Source organism: Muscardinus avellanarius, assembly GCF_963383645.1.
Source record: "Muscardinus avellanarius genome assembly, chromosome: 7".
Classification (NCBI taxonomy): Eukaryota; Metazoa; Chordata; class Mammalia; order Rodentia; family Gliridae; genus Muscardinus; species Muscardinus avellanarius.
In genome coordinates this window covers 115,249,208-115,267,647 of record NC_137793.1, presented here as the reverse complement: position 1 = coordinate 115,267,647, position 18,440 = coordinate 115,249,208, and the positions used below count along the sequence as shown (strand labels likewise).

At 44.2% G+C, this 18,440-nt stretch overlaps 1 protein-coding gene across 1 annotated transcript in view; it reads right to left on the bottom strand.

The window, feature by feature from the left end:
• Positions 1–18,440, bottom strand: part of NME7 (NME/NM23 family member 7) — a gene marked incomplete at both ends in the record, with an annotated part of 113,192 nt that overhangs the window by 11,993 nt on the left and 82,759 nt on the right. The window contains one exon of the mRNA XM_080698796.1: positions 14,325–14,432. Within this exon, the coding sequence (XP_080554922.1) occupies positions 14,325–14,432 (108 nt within the window). The remainder of the gene's footprint in view (positions 1–14,324; positions 14,433–18,440) is intronic.

The window sequence follows — 18,440 nt, the reverse complement described above, 5'->3', positions numbered from 1 at the left end:
GAAATATGGACACGGTGATGATTAACTTCATTCTAATGAATGAATAGGTGGGCCTTTACTTAAAGCTTTCACGCCAATAGTCATATATGTATGCATGTATGTGTATGTATATGTACATATCTACTTTTTTCGGGGGGTCTTGTTCATGCTAGGCAAACTAGTTTCCTTCCGAGCTACTTCCCCAGCTCACTGCAAATACCCTTGAAAGTACTGGATCGTGAAATCTAATAAAAGTATGGATACTCCCCCCAAAATGAATATATTCACAGCATTTCACAAGTAATTTCAGGAGTTAGTCCATGGATACACCTCAAGCCCTAGGCCTGGCACAAATCAGCCTCGTGACCGGAGCCTCAGCTACTTCCCAGGCTCCTCTGCCACCTCCAATGCCATCTGAAACTCCACTGTGCCCGGCTCTGCAGCATCACACCACCCCTCCCCCAGTCTGTTCTCCAGTTCTTGGAGTACATCTCCCCAGAGCCCCACCTGACCTTTGTGTGAGGAAATGGGTAACTCGTGCAGGCTCCTAGCATTACCTCCTGATGTGAAAATTACCGCTTCCAACGGCAGCCTCTCCTAGAGAACACTCGATTCCTGAGAGTCAAGAGCGTTTTCTTCCCCCCTAGGGCCTGCCCCGTGAATGGCACAGATGGGCCTTCAATAAACTCATGCTAACCTGAGGTGGACCAGAAATAACAAGGAGAATTTACACATTATATCCCGCAAGTGAGAAGATAGGCTGTATACAAGGGGATGCTTGCAAGTGTTAGGTGTTCACAAAGGCTGCCAAGACAGCAGGGCACAAAACAAACCTCTAGCCCTTGTAAAATGACCACGACGACCTCAGTCCAACGGAGCAATGTCAGAATGGGTTTCTGTTGGAGAAAATCATCACGCAGTCAGTGCAGCGATGCACTGCAGCATAACCATTCTAAGTCAGTACGCGCAACGCTGTGCTTTCTGCCATTCCTCCACCTCCCGCAACGTCCTTTGCCCCGTGACTAGCAAGAGCAGATCTTAGTTCTCAAATGGCGATTGTATAGTAACCACAAAGTTAATGTGTAACAAGGAAAGGGGAGAATTTTGCGCACAAAGTTTGATGCTGATATTTTAGGCATAAAAAATTGTTTTTGTTGTTTTAAACTGCCGGCTGTGATTCATTTACCCAGCAGATTAAGCTATTTGGCGTCAAAGTTTGATGCCAAAATGGACCAGAATTTCACATTAGAAGGAGTACCATCCATTACGTAACAGAGCATGCGCGTAAGGCGTAATGGGCTTCTACAGCCTGACCAGGTGGGTTCCAACGAGATGATCGATCCACACTTTGGTTTGCACTTGCTCTGGCCCTCCCCTCTCTTACGCCAGGTCCACCTGCTGTCCTGGCGCGGCGTGAGGAGGTGGGGGCAGACACGTGACCAGAAGCTTCCACAGAAGAGGAGTTTTTTTTTAAAGTACCCACTGAGAGTCCACCCGTGGCCACATTCTAGCCTCTCGTCCCACCCAGACCACAGTCATCCCAAGAAATCTCACTTATGGAGCAGACTGTGCTCTGTCTATAAACTGACAGGAGCAGTAAGAGACGGAAAACCATCAAACGAGCATGTCCACCAGACACGCTGACCTCCTGCATCTTAAAAACAAAGGCACAGTATATAGGAAAATGGAATTTTTATTTTAAAATTTTTATTTATGTATATTTTTTGGTGGTACTGGGGTCCCTGGAAGCCCTTCTACCTCTGGTCTATACCCCCAGACCTATTTTTATATTTTTTTTAAATCTGGAAACAGGGTTTCTTAAGCCAGCAAGGCTGGCTTCAAACGTGCACAATCCTCCTGTCTCCGCCTCCCAAGTGCGGGGATTACAAGCATGCGCCACCACGCCGGAGGAAAATGGAATATTTAAAACTCCTAGAAGAACCAATAGCGTCCAGACCCCCGCGAGTACAGCACACGGCAGAGAAGAGCCAAGATGTGAAAAGCCAGAGAGCCGAGAGCTGCGAGGGAGGGGGAGGAAAACGCCACTCCTGTCGCAGCGCATCGCAGAGGCTCAAATAATAAGCAAACTGGCACTTTCAAAGAACCAACTACAACTTCAAGCTTCCTAGCCTGTATCCACACTGTGAGATGAGAATTGAATGCTACGGTGATTTGAAGCCATCCACATGGGCTTTCTAGATAAATAAGAGATGGATGTGCTTATCAATAATTACAGATGAACTCACCAAGAGGACAGCCAAAGGCCCTCGGAGGGTGATGTAATTATACACCACCACGGAGTGATGTCCTTGGGGTAGACTGATGCACACACTGTCTGATTATCAGTCACCTCTTCCCATGGACTAAACCACATGAACATTATCAAACCCAAGAAACACAACTTTTAAATAGATTTCAAGCTGGGCGTGGTGGCGCACGCTTGTAATCCCAGCATTGGGGAGGCTAAGACCGGAGGATCGCGGTTCGCGGATAGCCTCAGCTACTTAGTGAGGCCCTCTGCAACTCGGTGAGACCCAGTTTCAAAATAAAGAATAAAAAAATAGGACAGGGGGTGTAGCTTGGAGGTAGAGTACCCCTGGGTTCCATCCCCAGACCCACAAAAAAAAAAATAGATTTCAAAAGTTTGAAGTAACCCAGTCAAACAGCCCCTCCTCAATGTGAAGCAGGGGACTCCCGTGCCAGGTCCGCCCGCCCCACTCCTGCCTTTCCTTCCACAGCCATTTGCCACGAGACAAAATCCCTGCTCTCAAGAAGCCTACACTGCAGGGCGAACAACATAAGCACAAACACGTACTTCATAATATGGGAAATGCATGAACAGAAAGTCTGTATGGAGCACGAGGAACAAAAACATCTGTGGCTGTGTCCGTCGCCTGACACACTGCCACTAAACTGGGAAATGGGAACAGGCACTCAGCCATCTGCAGCTGTCCACTGCAAGCTCGCTGCTGGGCTCATCCTCGTCCTGGCCTCCCAGCCTCGCCTCGGCCCCCGGAGCCCACAGGCCTCGTGCTGCTGATGGCGTACCAGTCTGAGAGTTGAGGGAATTCTGAGGGTTAATTAATTTTATATTTTCCATTTAAAACGGAGGGACAAGTTGGAAATAAAATTAAAAGCTAACAAGAATAAGACATAAATAAATACCCAATTGTTGTAGGTACTTTTGAGAAAGCCCAAATATTCTGGTCCAACAAGCTGTAAGATCTCCTCTCCCCCACGTATTTTTCCTACTCTTTCTTTCCTGAACTCTAGAGAAGGTCCAGACCACAGAGAATGGCAGTGAGGCTCGAGAGCTGGATTCTGGACCCAGACTGCCTGGATCCGGTCTGTGTTCTGCTAGGTTCCGGCCCAGTGGCTTGGGGAAAGGCGCTTAACGTGTGTGGGGCGATGGATCACATTACTCCATGGGCTTCTAGGAGAGTAACAGAAGCTAATGCGGACGAAACAGACAGTTTTGGGCGCACGGCAAGGACTCCTACAACCTAGTTAACACTGCCATCCTATTCATAAAACACAGATGGTGCACGCCTGTAACCTCAGTGCTTGGGGGCTGAGATGGGAAGATCACAGGCTCAAAGGCAGCCCGAGCAACTAAGTACGGCTCTCAGCAACCAACAAGACCCTGTTTCAAAATTAATAAAGGGCTGGGGGTATAAGGTAGAATGTCCCTGGGTTCAATCTCCAGAAACACACACACACACACACACACACACACACACACACACACACAGATAAACGAAAACAAAACAAAGTTAGCACGCAGGTGCTCTGAGGGCAGTACTATAAACCAACGCAAGGCAGAGGTGCCGCTGAAGCCTGGCCACACACGCGCCTCTATCAAGCTCACATTGCCATCAAGTCAGTGCTGGTCTCCTGAGACTTAAAACTACAACTACTACAAACTGTAGTCATTTGGATTCCAGCTAATCTTACGTGGAGAAAAGAAGGCATGATTGTAACGGACAAGACACTTTGGAGACACTTTGTCCAGTTGCTACTTTAGTGGTTACAGATCTGCTGAGCTTAAAGCACAGCAGGAAACAATTGCTATTTCACATTTCACGGAAAATCACTAACACACTATTATCATCCACGCGGTGGTAGAGGTACTTGACATCTGAAGACGAAACCCTTTCAAGTTTCTGCAAAAGCTTCACATGACCTGCAAAGTCTTCTCAGGCCATTTGTTCTTGGAAACACGGGGCCTATGGGCTCCCTCTTTTTTTCTCAGGCTAAGACAGAAATGCCCAGAACTGTCGAAAGGACAAAAAACAGCAGCAAGTTTAGCTACCACGTTGGGGACAGCAGGATGTGGTGTGAGTGAAGAGGGTGGGTGTGTTACCGCCTTTGTTGGTCTTCTCTGGGGACTTTGAATCAATTGCCTGAGAGTCCTCATTACCTCAGAAGCTGCTCAGTGACTGGCTAAAAGATGAGTGGTGTCAGACAGAGGGCGAGGCTCAAGGTCACAGTGCAGAGGGCAAAGGGCTGCTTGGCTGTCCTCTGCCTCGACTCAGGGCCAGGAGAATGGAGGGACTGGCCGGCCCTGGTGCTTAGTGACAAGAGACCAGGTGCTGGAGGTGAGGAGACACCGCACCCCCAGCAGACAGGGCGCCTGCCTCCCTGCCTGGTGATCTGACAGCTGCTCTCAGTTCTTTCTGCACGGTACCACACGGCAGGCTCTTTACCAGTGCTCTGTAGGAGTTCTTTCAACTTCAAGATTATCAGAACTAAAAGCACTAGTAGGCATATTTACTTGGTGACTTTAAATAATATTTAACTCCTAGAGGTTAAGAGTTTAGTTACACATTTCTATCTGCTGCTGGAGTATTCTGTCTGGGCGATATCTCTTCCAGTTTAGATGATAAAGTTCTAGTCTGAGTCAGTCTTTCAGCTTCCCTCTAGTTTATGACATTGACTCCCTTCATGATTCTAAATCACCTTCATTCAATTATGAAATATTTATTTTAATCCCCAAACACATTTTCATGCTAAGAAGACAGTTTAGAAAAACCAATTCATGAATTTAAGAGCAAACTAGTCTTCTGGGATACTCGTTATAAGCATGTCAACTGAGCGTAGTTGGTGCACACCTGTGACCTCAGTACTTGGGAGCCTGAGACAGGAGGGCTCAGGTTCAAGACCAGCTCAGCTTGCTGCCATTGCTCTGGGCTTCAGGGGCCTTTACTAACTGCTTTACTTCTCTATCATGATAAATTATCAAGAATTTATCGGCCGGCACAGGGGACATAACTGTAATCCAAGCTCTCAGGAGACTGAGGCAGGAAGATTGTAAATTGAGGCTAGCCTGGGCAACATAGTGAAAGTCTGTCTTGAAATAAAAATTAAAAAGAGCTGGGGATGTATCTCAGTTACAGAGGACTCATGAATTCAACCCCCAGCCCACTCCCGTAAGGCTAAAAACAAAACAAAAGGAACCGATCACAGCCACTTAAATGACTATGTTGGTATTACCAAAGGTGGTCATGGCAAAGGCCTACAAAACAGAGATGAGAGCTGCACTCACTAGGGATGGAAAACATTTTGATTTTAGTTTTTGATAAATAACAGGAAAATATTGTGCATCTAGATACACTGATCCCAGCAGTCTAGAGCCAGGTATTCTTGCCCCCCTCCCATCAGCTCAGCTAGCCTTTACCTCTCCATCCTCTGCAAAGGAGGGGGTCATCCATGAACTTACTTTTGCTGCCAAGTGACAGACAATAAGTTTATCTGATGAGAAGAGCAGTGGGAAAGTTAAAAAATAAATACATAAACAGAAGGAGCAAGTTTCGCCTGCCCCGGTGCCGAGGCCAACCTGGACGTCCTGCAACGGAATGCGGCTTGGGCTTCAGTCATTAACGTCGACACCAAAGGAATGAAAGCCCCTTTATTTCCTTTTAAAAACAGATTATTTGAAACCAGATTGATGTGTACTTCGAATTTGGTGAAAACAGAATGAAGTGGATCCCGACAGTGAAATTCTAGCCAGAGTTCTACCTGCGCCGGGGAATCACTTATGCGAGAGTCCGAGAGGCCTGGCACATAGCGGTCAAGCCCTAAAAGTTGTGACATTTCCACGAAACCTTGAGTGTTTATTTTCCAATGGCCCGATTAAGAGTTGGTGCTGATCACGACATTAACTGTAATTATGAATCAATATTTAACTGAATACTTTCTATATGGAAATATGTTGACATACATATATCGATGTATTTCTGTCTTCTGTTGTCACCCTGAGATAAATACCTTGCTACTGTCCTCTTAGAGGCCAAGGAATCAAAGCGCGGGACTGAACCAACTCACCGTGTGGCCCGTGGCGGCAGGCTGGGCGTCAAGCCAGGTGGTCTGGTTCCTGATCTGTGTGCTGTGCTGGAAGCACCTATCCTGGTGCCTGGCATACAGGGAGCGCCTGTGAGCATCACTCCTTTAATATTACTGCATGTAAGAAAAGCGTTTCAAGTGCGTATCCACTGGGGAAGCGAGCGATGACTGCAAAGAACAAGGTTACTGTCCTCACAGTGCAGGAGATGGAGAGTGGTCCAGAGCTACACTGATGGCGCGAGTAGGCCGTGTGATGTAGGCACCTCTAGATGGTGTCACGGAGGCCACCAGGTCCTTCAGACATCTTACAGCATACGCCTCCATGTCTGCTATTATCTATTCTCCTTAAACCCCTGCCTGGCTAAAGTTTGGGGAACTTTATCAGATCTCTGTTAGAAAACTGGATGGCTTCCTAATTTCCAGAGCCAATGTAGCCAACACGTGTATTACACACCAACCAACCAGCGCTCACCTCGTATTCATGGCAGGCAGCGCCGTCTAAAGAGCACCTGGACTTGCCCGACAGAGCGCGTTGAAGCCTGGCACACCTACCCACAGTAGCAGCACTAAATGGGAACCTTTTAGGAATGCAAATTCTCAGTCCACTTTAGAACTAAATACCCAATCAGAAACTCTGGAGAGAGTCCACGGTCCTGGTTTTTACTTATCCCTGCAGGGGATTCATGGCTACTTAAGTTTGAGAGCAATCCGGTTGGCCTATGGAATAGGTAGAAAAGCTGAGGAGTCCTGGAGATTCTTAACTTTTGCAACCCTTCAACGCTACTGTTAGTCCTCTGACTCTGTATCCATTTATTTTATATGGATTTGTCACAGTTATTAATTAACCAATCTTCTAAAAATGAATCAATCACAATTTATTTCACAGAGTCTACAGTGAATGTTTTTATAAGTACCCATATACAGTGCGGCAAATCACATTAAATACAGACCTTAAACCTTGTTATTTTTCAGACTGAGAAGATATCTCATTTAAAAAATAATGAGGAGCTGGAGTGGAATCCCATGGCAGAACGCTTCCCCTAATCTACGCTTAGGGTAGATGCTGTTTTTACCTACACAATAGTCATCGTCTAGTCCCTCTACAGAATCTTGATCTTTGCCAGAGAACAAGGTTCCCTGCTAACAATCATATTTAACAAAAACCCTAACCAGGAGCTGTCAGGCGGGGTCTCTGGCCCTGGAAAGGCCGAGGGGAGGGCAGCGTGGGCTCGGCGGGGTATTCTTTGGTCTCTCTGCATACTATCCAGAGTGATCCAGGCCACACAGACATGACTGTGCTGCCGACACCCAACAGTCACTTGGGTCCCTGACGCCTCCCCGGGGTTCGGGCGTCTTAACACGACTTTCCGAGGCCCCGCTGGCTTTTTTAGCTTATCGCTGTCACTCCCCACCTCCTGGTCACAGTCTCTGCCTTACCACACTATTTTTAGGTCTCCAAGAGAAAGCTGTTTGCTCTTGCTTTGTACAAGCTGTTCCCTCTTTGACAATGTACTAGTAAAAAATCACAGCTCTTCTTCCTTCACGGTAGAAAGTAAAGCTACAGATAAATCCCGAGTGTCAGTGCGCAGGGGCTGCGGCACCAGGCCAGTAGAGCCAGGCCGGTCTATTGGCTCAGTCGCCTCACACCTACGTTTACTTCCAGCTCATCCCTGGTCCACTCATTTTCACAGTGTACCAGAACACATGCATAAATAATTAGTACGTCCACATTCAGATTTGCTTTGATCAACTTTTTATACATACTCGAAAGCATTTTATATGACTTGTAAATTTTTATTTTTTAATTACAAGTGATGCAACCAAGTAACTGATGTTAGGAAAAGAAAAACAGAGGAAAGGTCCAGAGTTTCATCATTCTACGAAACAACTACTAGGATTCCTATCTTCATCATTCTATGAAACAACTACTAGGATTCCTATCTTTTATATATAAAAACATCTTTTAAAAATGTTTTAATGGTGCATTGTAGTCATACATCTTGATGGGGTACAAGATGGTGGAGGCACACGTGCACACATCACTCATTTAGACCCTCCCCAGTTCCCGCCCCGTCCCCTCCCCCTCCCTCCTTCTCGGGTTTGGGTTATTAACTGTTATGTCTGTGAATGTACGCCATGCACATTAGGGAGTTTCCTTCTTCCCTCTCCCCTCCCCTCAGTTACGGCACCTTATTTGCTCATCTGTGGCTTCTCCTTCCTTGTCTAGAACCTAGAAAACCCATGAAGGTAGAGACTGCGTGTATGTGTGTGGGGGAGTGGTGGACAGATACTGGGGTGGAATCCACAGAGCTACACCCCCAGCCCTATTTTGTTTTTTATTTTGAAGCAGGGTCTTACTCCATTGCTGAGGTCTTGCTAAGTCACAGAGGCTGGCTTTAAGTCTGCGATCTTCCTGATCAGCCTCTCAAGTCCTGGGGTTAGAGGCATGCATCACCACTCCTGGCTGCTTTTAATGTTTAAATACTATAAACATTTTGGACAAGAGAGGATTGTCATTTTGGTGTACAGAATTCAAGATTCAAACATGCTAGAATATTCTACCACGATCTGTCCAGCAACTTTGAGAATTTCGACTTTTGTGCATGCAAAGTGTTGGCCATCCCTGCTGAGGACAGTCAGAAGAAGAGATGATAGAGACAGTGAATGGGAGAGAAGTAGGCATTTTCCAACCATACTTGGGAAAAAGGGAAAAGTGCAACCACACCCCCGTGCACAGTGACAACGGGAGAGATGAGGCCTGGCGCTGAAGTGGAGAAGAGGGGCAGACGCAGGCCCTGTGAGCCTGGAAATAGAAAGGGCCCCACCCACTGTCCTGCATGAGAGGCAGTGACTCCTGGGCACGTAACATGACAAGAGCAAAACACACTTTCCAGGGTCTTGTTGGAACTGCAGGTGCAAGTCATATAGAAAACTTTCTGATAAGCACTGAAATAAATACAATTTAATTGGATTCTCTGCTTGTTATTTTCAATGGTGTCAAGGTCATGAAATTCAAAGAAAAACTGACAAACTGTTCTAGACTGAAAGAGAATAAGGAAGAAAGAAATGTAATACATGATTCTGACCAATATTCTTTTGGTCTTAAAGAATCTATTGAGAAAGCTGGTGAAACTTGAATGGCATCTGAGAATTAGATAATAGTAACATATCAATGTTAATTTCCTAATTTGTATGCTTATATTGTGGTTATGTAGGAAAATGCGTTTTCATGATAAAAACATACCCTCTAGTATTCAAGAAGTATAGGGCATTATGATAGCATCTTCTCAAATGTTCATTAGAAATTTTTTTTTGTATTGCAACCTTTCTAGAAATTTAAAATGGAAAAATTAAAATCTTTGGGGTGGGTCTGAGTATCAGTATTTTTTTTTTATTTGTTTGCTCTTTGTGGTACTAGGAATTGAACTTAGAGGTGCTCTACTTCTGAGCTACATTCCCAGCCTCCTTTTTAGTTTTTATTTTGAAATAGGGTCTCACTAAGTTGTTGACGGCCTCTTTAAGTTGCGGAGGCTGGCTTTGAACCTGTGATCCTCTTGTCTCAGCCTGGATTATAGGAGTGTGCCATCACCCCCAGATGAGTATCAGTATTTTGAAACACCACCTAGGTGATTCTGATGTACAACCAAGGCTAGGTACCACTGTTATGGAGTCTTCACTTTACCACTAAAGAAAAAGAGGTTGCAAACTTGAATTTAGTGTGTGAGCTGTAATTTAGTTAATCAAACTCATCTCTCTTTTCCTGCAGGAATTATTTATTGAAGAGGTCTTAAAGGACAAGCAACAACAAATATCTTTTCTATGCATATCTCATGTGGGAATATCTACGAGCAAAGAGACTCTGCTGTAATAACAGTAATAACCACTACCGTTTGCTGAGCAATTATTACTGGCTTGGCACTGTGCAATCTGGTAAGGCAGGGACTCTTGTCTTCATTTCCCAGAATAAGGAAACCTCAGCCCAGCAAGTGGAGCACCTTTCTCAGGATTATAAAGCTGTTTGACTCCTGGCTACACTGTTATCAGAGGGAAGCAAAGTGCTAGAGAAGCTCACATAAGGGTCTCTGTGCGTGTCATGAAGGTTTCCCAGAAGAGGGCACATGGGCTCTATCTCTAGACATGCACATTCTCTCCCATTTTAATTGCCACAACTATTCCTACCATGAACATCTGTGCAGAAAGTGTTCCGTTCTGTAGACCTTGTGTCATCGCCTTCCTTTGGGTAGATTTTGAGGAATACTGGGACAAATGATATGGGAAAATCTCAGTCTTTCATTATCTGTTGACCCAAAGCTGTCACCAGCAATATGATATGTCCACTTGACTGAAGTCTTACCAGCAACGGACATTATTGCTTTAAAAATTCTTTGCTAATACAGAAGAGCAAAATAATGTCATTTACAGGAAAACAGATGGACCTGGAGAACATTATGCTAAGTGAGATTAGCCAGCCACAGAAAGTGAAGGGTCCTGTGTTCTCTTTTATATGCAGAAGCCAGGGAGTAACTGAGATACGGAGAGACTTCAGATAATGGAGGAGACTCCCCGGTGGAGCCAGGGAGGTGGGCTGGGGAGGGGGAGGGAGGACCAGTGGAGGAAGCACGTCCATGAACACTGTATACACGTGTGGAACAGCAATGGCAACCTCAGGACTCAGTGTGGGGAGAGGGAGCCGGGGGAGCCCACCGAGTGCTGTGTGCACGTACGTCCCTATCACTACAGTTTACCTTTTGACATGAGACTATAATGTACCAATAAAGTTATTTTTAAAAAACTCTTGCTATTAGTAAAAAAAAAAAAAAAAAGCTAGAATCTCTTGGCTTACTAGCTGGAATTTTCCATCAGTGTTTTCATTAGCACACAGATCTAAGGTCTTATAAGTAACAGACTACCTGAAAACATTACCAGTGAAATGGCACTCTAGAATGTCTCACGTGTGACTCTGTCACAACTCACGGCACCCAAAGAAACCACGTATATATTCATGCTAAGATGCCAAGAGCTCTGACCTTTCACACGCAGCATGAGCTCTATGAGAACAGAGAGCTTGTCCTGTTAGGTTTTGAAGTCCTAGCACAATTCCTGCAAGGGTAGGGGTCTAATAACGGTCTGCTATACAAGTACACAGATGATGACAACATATGGGTGGAGATTGTGATCTCAGAGCTGTACACATATGACATAGACATAGCTCAGTACACGCACAGTGGGGTAAGGTGAAGAAGCTGTGTTCTCCTTTCTCTTCTACTTTTTTTTTTTTTTTTTTTTTTTTTTTTTTTTTTGTGTGTGTGTGTGTGTGTGTGGTACCGGGATGGAACCCAGGAGCACTGTAACCCTGAGCTATACCCCCAGCCCTCTTTTTCAGTCTTTTCCATTTCTGTAATAGGGTCTCACTGAGTCATGAAGGGCCTCGCTAAGTTGCTGAGGCTGTTGGCGATCCTCCGTTGTCCGCTTCCCAAATGCTGGGGTTACAAGTGTGCGCCACCATGCCCGGCCTCCTTTCTCCTCTTACCATGGAAACAGGATGGCAGCTGGGCTTGCCTGTGACGGTCCTGGCTCAGGCCTCCTGCCCTAGCAGCTTGTCTGATTGGAGCTGCCTTTCAGAAGGGTGTTGGGTTGAACAGCAATGGCCACGGTCACTCTGCCGCTAAAGGATGCTTCTTAGAGCCGCAGAGCTGGGACAGTGCTTCCCTGATCAGAGAGCCTGCGCTCGGTGTCATGGATTCCACTTCGGAGACCCATGAGCAGATAGATAACTCCTGACCTCTGAGTGTTTTCATACCATTAAAGCAAGCACAGGCAGGAAGTAGTCAATCCATAACTAACAACACGCTTGGCTTTTTTAACGTTCTCTATCCCATTTTATTGATAAGGGAAGTGAGGCCCAGAAAGAAAGAGTGATTCCCCACGGTCACAGCAAGTGTGAGTCGGCATGAGGGGGCTGCTGGAACTCCAACTTCTGTGTTTTGATGAATCCCCTAGACTGCGCAGTCACTAGTCTTCAGGGCAATGTCCACTGCAGTGGGGTTGGGAAGACTAACCATTCAGCAAATGCCTTTACAAACTGCGGGTGGTAATAACCTCTTCCAAGTTGTATGAACAAAATCACAAGCATAACCTTGGGTCGTGTGTGTGTGTGTGTGGGGGGTACTGGGGCTTTTTTTCTACCTCCGGGCTATACTCCCAGACCTACTTTACATTTTATTTGGAAACAGGGTCTCACTAAGTTGCTGAGACCCTCACTAAGTAGCTGAGGCTGGCTTTGAACTTGTGCGATCCTCCTGTCGCAGCCTCCCAAGTGCTGGGATTACAAGTGTGCGCCACCACACCTGGCTCCTTGGGTCATATTTTAAATGAGTATAAATTTCTTGGTTAATAATATTTCAGTTAAACTAACAATCTTTGCTCAGATCTAATGTATTGGTCCTAAACTTTCAGAAGGTAAAGACCCTTATTCCAAGTAAGAAATGAAAAGGGCTGGAAGTATAGTTTGGAGGTAGAATGCCCCTGGGTTTAATCCCCAGTAACACACACACATACACACACACACACACACACACACACACACACACACACATCCCCCCTCAAAAAAAATTATAAGAAATTAAAAATAGGAATCTTTTGGGTTTCTTTTTTTGTTTCTGGCCCAGAAATGACTTTCTTAACCCCAAACCAGATTGATTTTCACTTAGTTTTTTAAAATTCTTTCATTGTTTGTTATTTTATGTTAATTGAACCAATAAGAGATCAAAATATGGTTTTGTCCCTTATTAACTATTTGATTTGAAGATGTTGCTTAACCTCTGAAAATCTCAATATCATTTCCCTGAAAGACCAGATATAATAATGTCAGACCATTAACACTGTGGCGGCCATGAAAGGAAATGATTTATACAAAGCGTTCATCACGGGAGAGCCTGGTGGACAGGAAGTACTGATCAGTGGTAGCTGTTACCCATAATGCCATTACATTGTATATTGGGACTTAATTTCATTGGAATATTTCCTAACTAGCAACTTACAATAATGGTATTATGAACTGATTTAAAAATATATTTAACTGAGAAAAGAGGATCATAGGTTGAAGGCCAGCCAAGCAACTTAGCAAGATCCCAGTAACTTATTGAGACCCTGTTTCAAAAAATAACAAAATAAAACAGAGCCGGAGTGGTGGTGCATGCTTGTAATCCCAGTACTTGGGAGGCTTAGACAGGAGGATTGCAGGTTTGCAGCCAGCCTCAGCTACTTAGTGAGGTCCTCCACAACTTAGTGAGACCCTGTTTCAAAATATAGAAAAAATATGGCTGGGGATATAGCTCAGAGGTAAAATTCCCCTGGGTTCAATCCCTAGTACTGCAAAAAAAAAAAAAATTATTAAATTATTTTAAACTATAATATATGCCAGTCAGAAAAATAATCTTAGTTCTTTGCAGACTACACAGTTGTATACTCCATCCTACAGTTTGGTCTCTTTTCTTTTCTTTTCAGAGATGGAGTCAATCTACTCTGCTGCCCAGACCAGCCAGAAGTCCTTGGCTCAGGCCATTCTCTTGCCTCCCTTTTTTTTTTTCTTTTTTTTGGTGGTACTGGGGTTCCTGGAAGCCCTTCTACCTCCGGGATACACTCCCACGGGCTACACTCCCAGACCTATTTTTTAACATTTTTATGTGGAAACAGAGTCTCTTAAGCCGGCGAGGCTGGCTCCGAACCAGCGCGATCCTCCTGTCTCCGCCTCCCAAGCGCGGGGATGACAAGCGTGGCCACCACGCCCGGCTCTCTTGCCTCACTTTGCCGAGTAGCTGGGACCAGAAACGTATCACTAACCCAGCTACAATCTGGTCTTTTAAAATTGCAGTCTGAAGTTATCAGATGGCCAAGTAACCGTGTAACCCAAGAATATTAAAGGCTTTCTCAACACACTAGAGCTGCTGAGATTATTTATGAGCTTGGAATAGCAACAGGATGTCTGCCCCGCTTTATCTTACCTCTAATAGGCCGTCCTCTGGCAAGTCGGTGCAGTGCACAGCATTCTGGATCTTGGTTTTACCGAAGATTGCTCTGAGGGTCCCAGGGCGTAAATGCCGGGCGATTTCCTATTAAATAGAGTTAGTCATATTGCATTAGTAAGAAAAAAACTAGCTACATGGAGCACTTAAATTATTTTATTTTATTTATTTATTTGCAGTATAGGGAATGGAACCCAGGAATATTCTACTTCTGAGCTATACCCCCTGCCCTATATTTTATTCTTTATTTTATTTTATTTTTGGTGGCACTGGGGGTGGAACCCAGAGGCTTTTTTCTACCTCTGGGCTATACCCCGGGCTATTTTATATTTTTATTTGGAAACAGGGTCTCTTAAGTCAGCGAGGCTGGCTTCGAACCTGCGCGATCTTCCTGTCTCCACCTCCCAAGTGCGGGGATTACCAGAGTGCGCCACCACGCCCAGTTTATTCTTTATTTTTAAACAGGGTCTCACTATGTTGCAGAAATCTTCACTAAGTAGCTGTGGCTGGCTGCGAACCTGCAATCCTCCTATCTCAGTCTCCCACGTACTTGGGATTACAGGTATGCACCACCACGCCTGGCTCCATAAAATGCATGTTATATGTGGAGGGTACTGATTTGTCCTGAAAACAACATGAACACATGAAAATTTTGAGCACTGAAATTTTTCAGTTTACTTCTACGGCATTGTCTGTGGTCCAGTGGAGAACCCTCTCTCTATATGAGACGGTAAACAAAAGTGTGTATTTCTAACAAAATCATGTTCATTCTGTCCCTTGAACTCTGTGGTGAAAACCAGGCTACCAAACACAACCCCCTCCCTTAAAGGAACAGAAATGTTCTCAGATATATAACGGCAACAGAAAGTGCCCAAATATAATTTCACTTAATATCATAAGCAATTCTGTACTGTGACATTTATAAATACTAAGTTATGCTGAGAGAATTAAGACCCTTTAAAGAGCAATATTTAAGCCGGGCGTGGTGGCGCACGCTTGTAATCCCCGTGCTTGGGAGGCTGAGACAGGAGGATCGCACGTGTTCGAAGCCAGCCTCAGCTACTTAGTGAGGCTTTCAGCAACTTAGTGAGACCCTGTTTCCAAATTAAATATATAAAAAAAAAGGTCTGGGAGTATAGTCTGGAGGTAGAAAGCCTCTGGGTTCCACCCCCAGTACCACCAATAAATAAATAAATAAATAAATAAATAGCAATATTTATTTGCACTAAGAGAGTCAATAGCCTTTCAAACTCCAAACACTTCCTGATGTAGTCATCCTCCTCTACAACCTTGCCTGCTCAGCTCTATCTAGTTCGTGACTATTTTATAGCACATCATAAGTACTAAAAATTCAGCTCAGGTACTCCTGCAGTGGGAGGAAAATTTCTGGCTTAAAGAATGACCTCTAAGTCTGAGACACAGAGAAATGCACCAAAAGAACAGTGACTAGCAAAATACTGAAAACAAAGCAGAGAAAGACAAATTATTCTAGAGCTGTGTATTTTTAAGCAAGCCAGTGTTTGTTGAAGATGGATCTGTCTGTTTCATAAAATATGTCTGGATCAGGAACAAATTGCTGCCATAGTAAACCACTCTGTCTCGGTCCTTCACAGTATGGGAGAGAAATGCAAGACTGAAATGACCTTCGGTGGTGAATTTATCTGAACCCCCCCCCCCTCCATGCCACTCCTGCTAGCATGGGCTGTAACTGTCTTCTGTATTTCTATCTTGTAAATAAACTCCTTTAAATCTTCAAAAATGACCTTGCACTTCAGAAGCAAATTAACCTGGGAAGAATTCATGAAATTTACCAGCTGTAGAAGTTGAAGATGTTTGCGATCAAGAACATTCACATAATGAGCAGCACATGGTGGATGCTCACTAGGTTACTACGCCAATTCCAGGGAAATTTTAAGTACAACAAGATAAAGTCTTCCCTAACCTGTAGGGGAACCATATTAGTTGCAATAGAAATAAATGGGTATTGAATGAGAAGCTAGCCTAGCTTCGTTCTTTTAGCGAGCCTAAAATAGATGTGAAATAAAAATTTGAGATGTGTTATAATCATTGCCCTCATCTCACAGGCAACAAGGTTTTTATCAAAACAGTATCAAAGGCCAGTGGTAGAACCAGCAGAATTAAAACAGCAGATATTCATGTCCCAGTCATTTCCGGTACTCTTCAGCAAGACATCCTGCAATATTAAACCATGCATGCTAAGTCCTTGACTGCTCTGGCACTTGAAAAATATCTTACCCAAACTGTCCCCCAAGGGCTTTTTCCAGGGCATGCAACTTTGCGCTAACTAATGCACTTGCTGTTTTACATTCCTAGGAGATACACGGTATCAGACTAAGAGACAACTAAAACAAGATAATGAAACACAGGGAAGGACTGAGGTAGGAAAGGAAACCAGGGGAGATATCCACGGGCCACTTTCTGCCAAGTCTATGAGTCCTTTTAGAACCTATGCATAGGATTTAGAAATAGCAACTGCAACGTTAAACTCAACTTTTTTTTTTTTTTTTTTTTTTGGTGGTACTAGGGGTGAAACCCAGGGGCTTTCTACCTCCAGGCTATACTCCTAGACCTATTTTATACTTTATGTGGAAACAGGGTCGCACTAATTTGCTGAGAGCCTCACTAAGTAGCCGAGGCTGGCTTCGTACCTGTGCTATCCTCCTGTCTCAGCCTCACAAGTACTGGGACTACAAGTGTGCACCACCACGCCCGGCTAAACTCAGACTCAACTAGTTTCACTGAATGCACCATCCTAGAGTTCATGGTGGACATTCTTATTTGCCCTGGAGACTACATGAATTGCCTAGTATAAGAAATCATTAAAATATTTGGTTTGTGAGTTCTGGAGGCACCCCCATCTCACTTGTCACTAGGTAAAAAGTAGCTGTAATGTAAAGTTGTAGGTCCTGAAAAGGGTCACAGTTAAATGTCACGTCAGGTGAACTGTTTAGACAATTCAATTCTGTCTTTTCCATTGGATTTCAGTAGATCCCCCGACATGGTGCCCATGCCTCTCGCTAAGCTGTTGGCTACTTCAGCCAACAACAGACAGTGGAGAATGAAAATGGACTCTTATATGAAGCATTATCTGCAGGTCTTATTAATAGGTGTTATTTTAAAATACAAAATCATGATCCTGGTTCTTCTCTTTCTAAAAGAATTGAGTCACTGGTGCAGGGCTGTTCAGCAGAAACATGATGCGAGCCACTTATACAATTTTAAATTCTCTGGAACCCCTTTAAACTAAGTTAATTTGAATAATTCAATCATACATATCAAAAATATAGTCATTTTAAAAGGAAATTAGTATAAATTTAATAATGAGCTGTCTTATTTATTTACTTAGCTGTACCGGGGATGGAATCTAGGGGCATTCTACCTCCGAGCTATACCCCCTGAGAGATTTTTTATTCTTTATTTTGAAACAGGGTCTCACTGAGTTGCAAAGGGCCTCACTAAGTAGCTGAGGCTGTCCACGAACTGCAATCCTCCTGTCTCAGCCTCCCAAATGCTGGGATTACAAGTGTGCACCACCATGCCTGGTTATAATGAGCTGTTTTAATATTTTTATTTCATAATAAGTCTTCAAAGTCCTGAGTGTGTATTATATATACAATGCATCTCAACTTGAACCAGACATGTTTCAGGTGTTCAAGGGCCAAATGTGGCTGAAGTTTACCATATCAGACAGTCAAGACCCAGAAAAGAGTTCTCTTCCCTGACCCAGAAATCACTTCTCAGCAACATGCAACTTAGCTGATCCAAGACAGCTGTATGTGCAGTGCTAACCTCTTGGACACTAGAGAGACTTTAGTCTATACAGGAATGTGACCTTGAGAGAAGTTTATATAATCTTTATCTCATGCTGAAGTCCTAAGTGATCTCGTCCACCTCCCTCCATAGCTGCCACAGCGAGAGTCTGCCATTATCCTCAGGCCTGGCCTTACCACGTCTCTCTCTCAGAAAGCAACTTTGTTTCCTGCTTCACAAAGAAGAAAAAGAAAAAGAAGAAAAAGAAGAAGAAAAAGACCATCAAGAGTCATCTCTTAGAAATTACTATGTCCAGTCACGTAT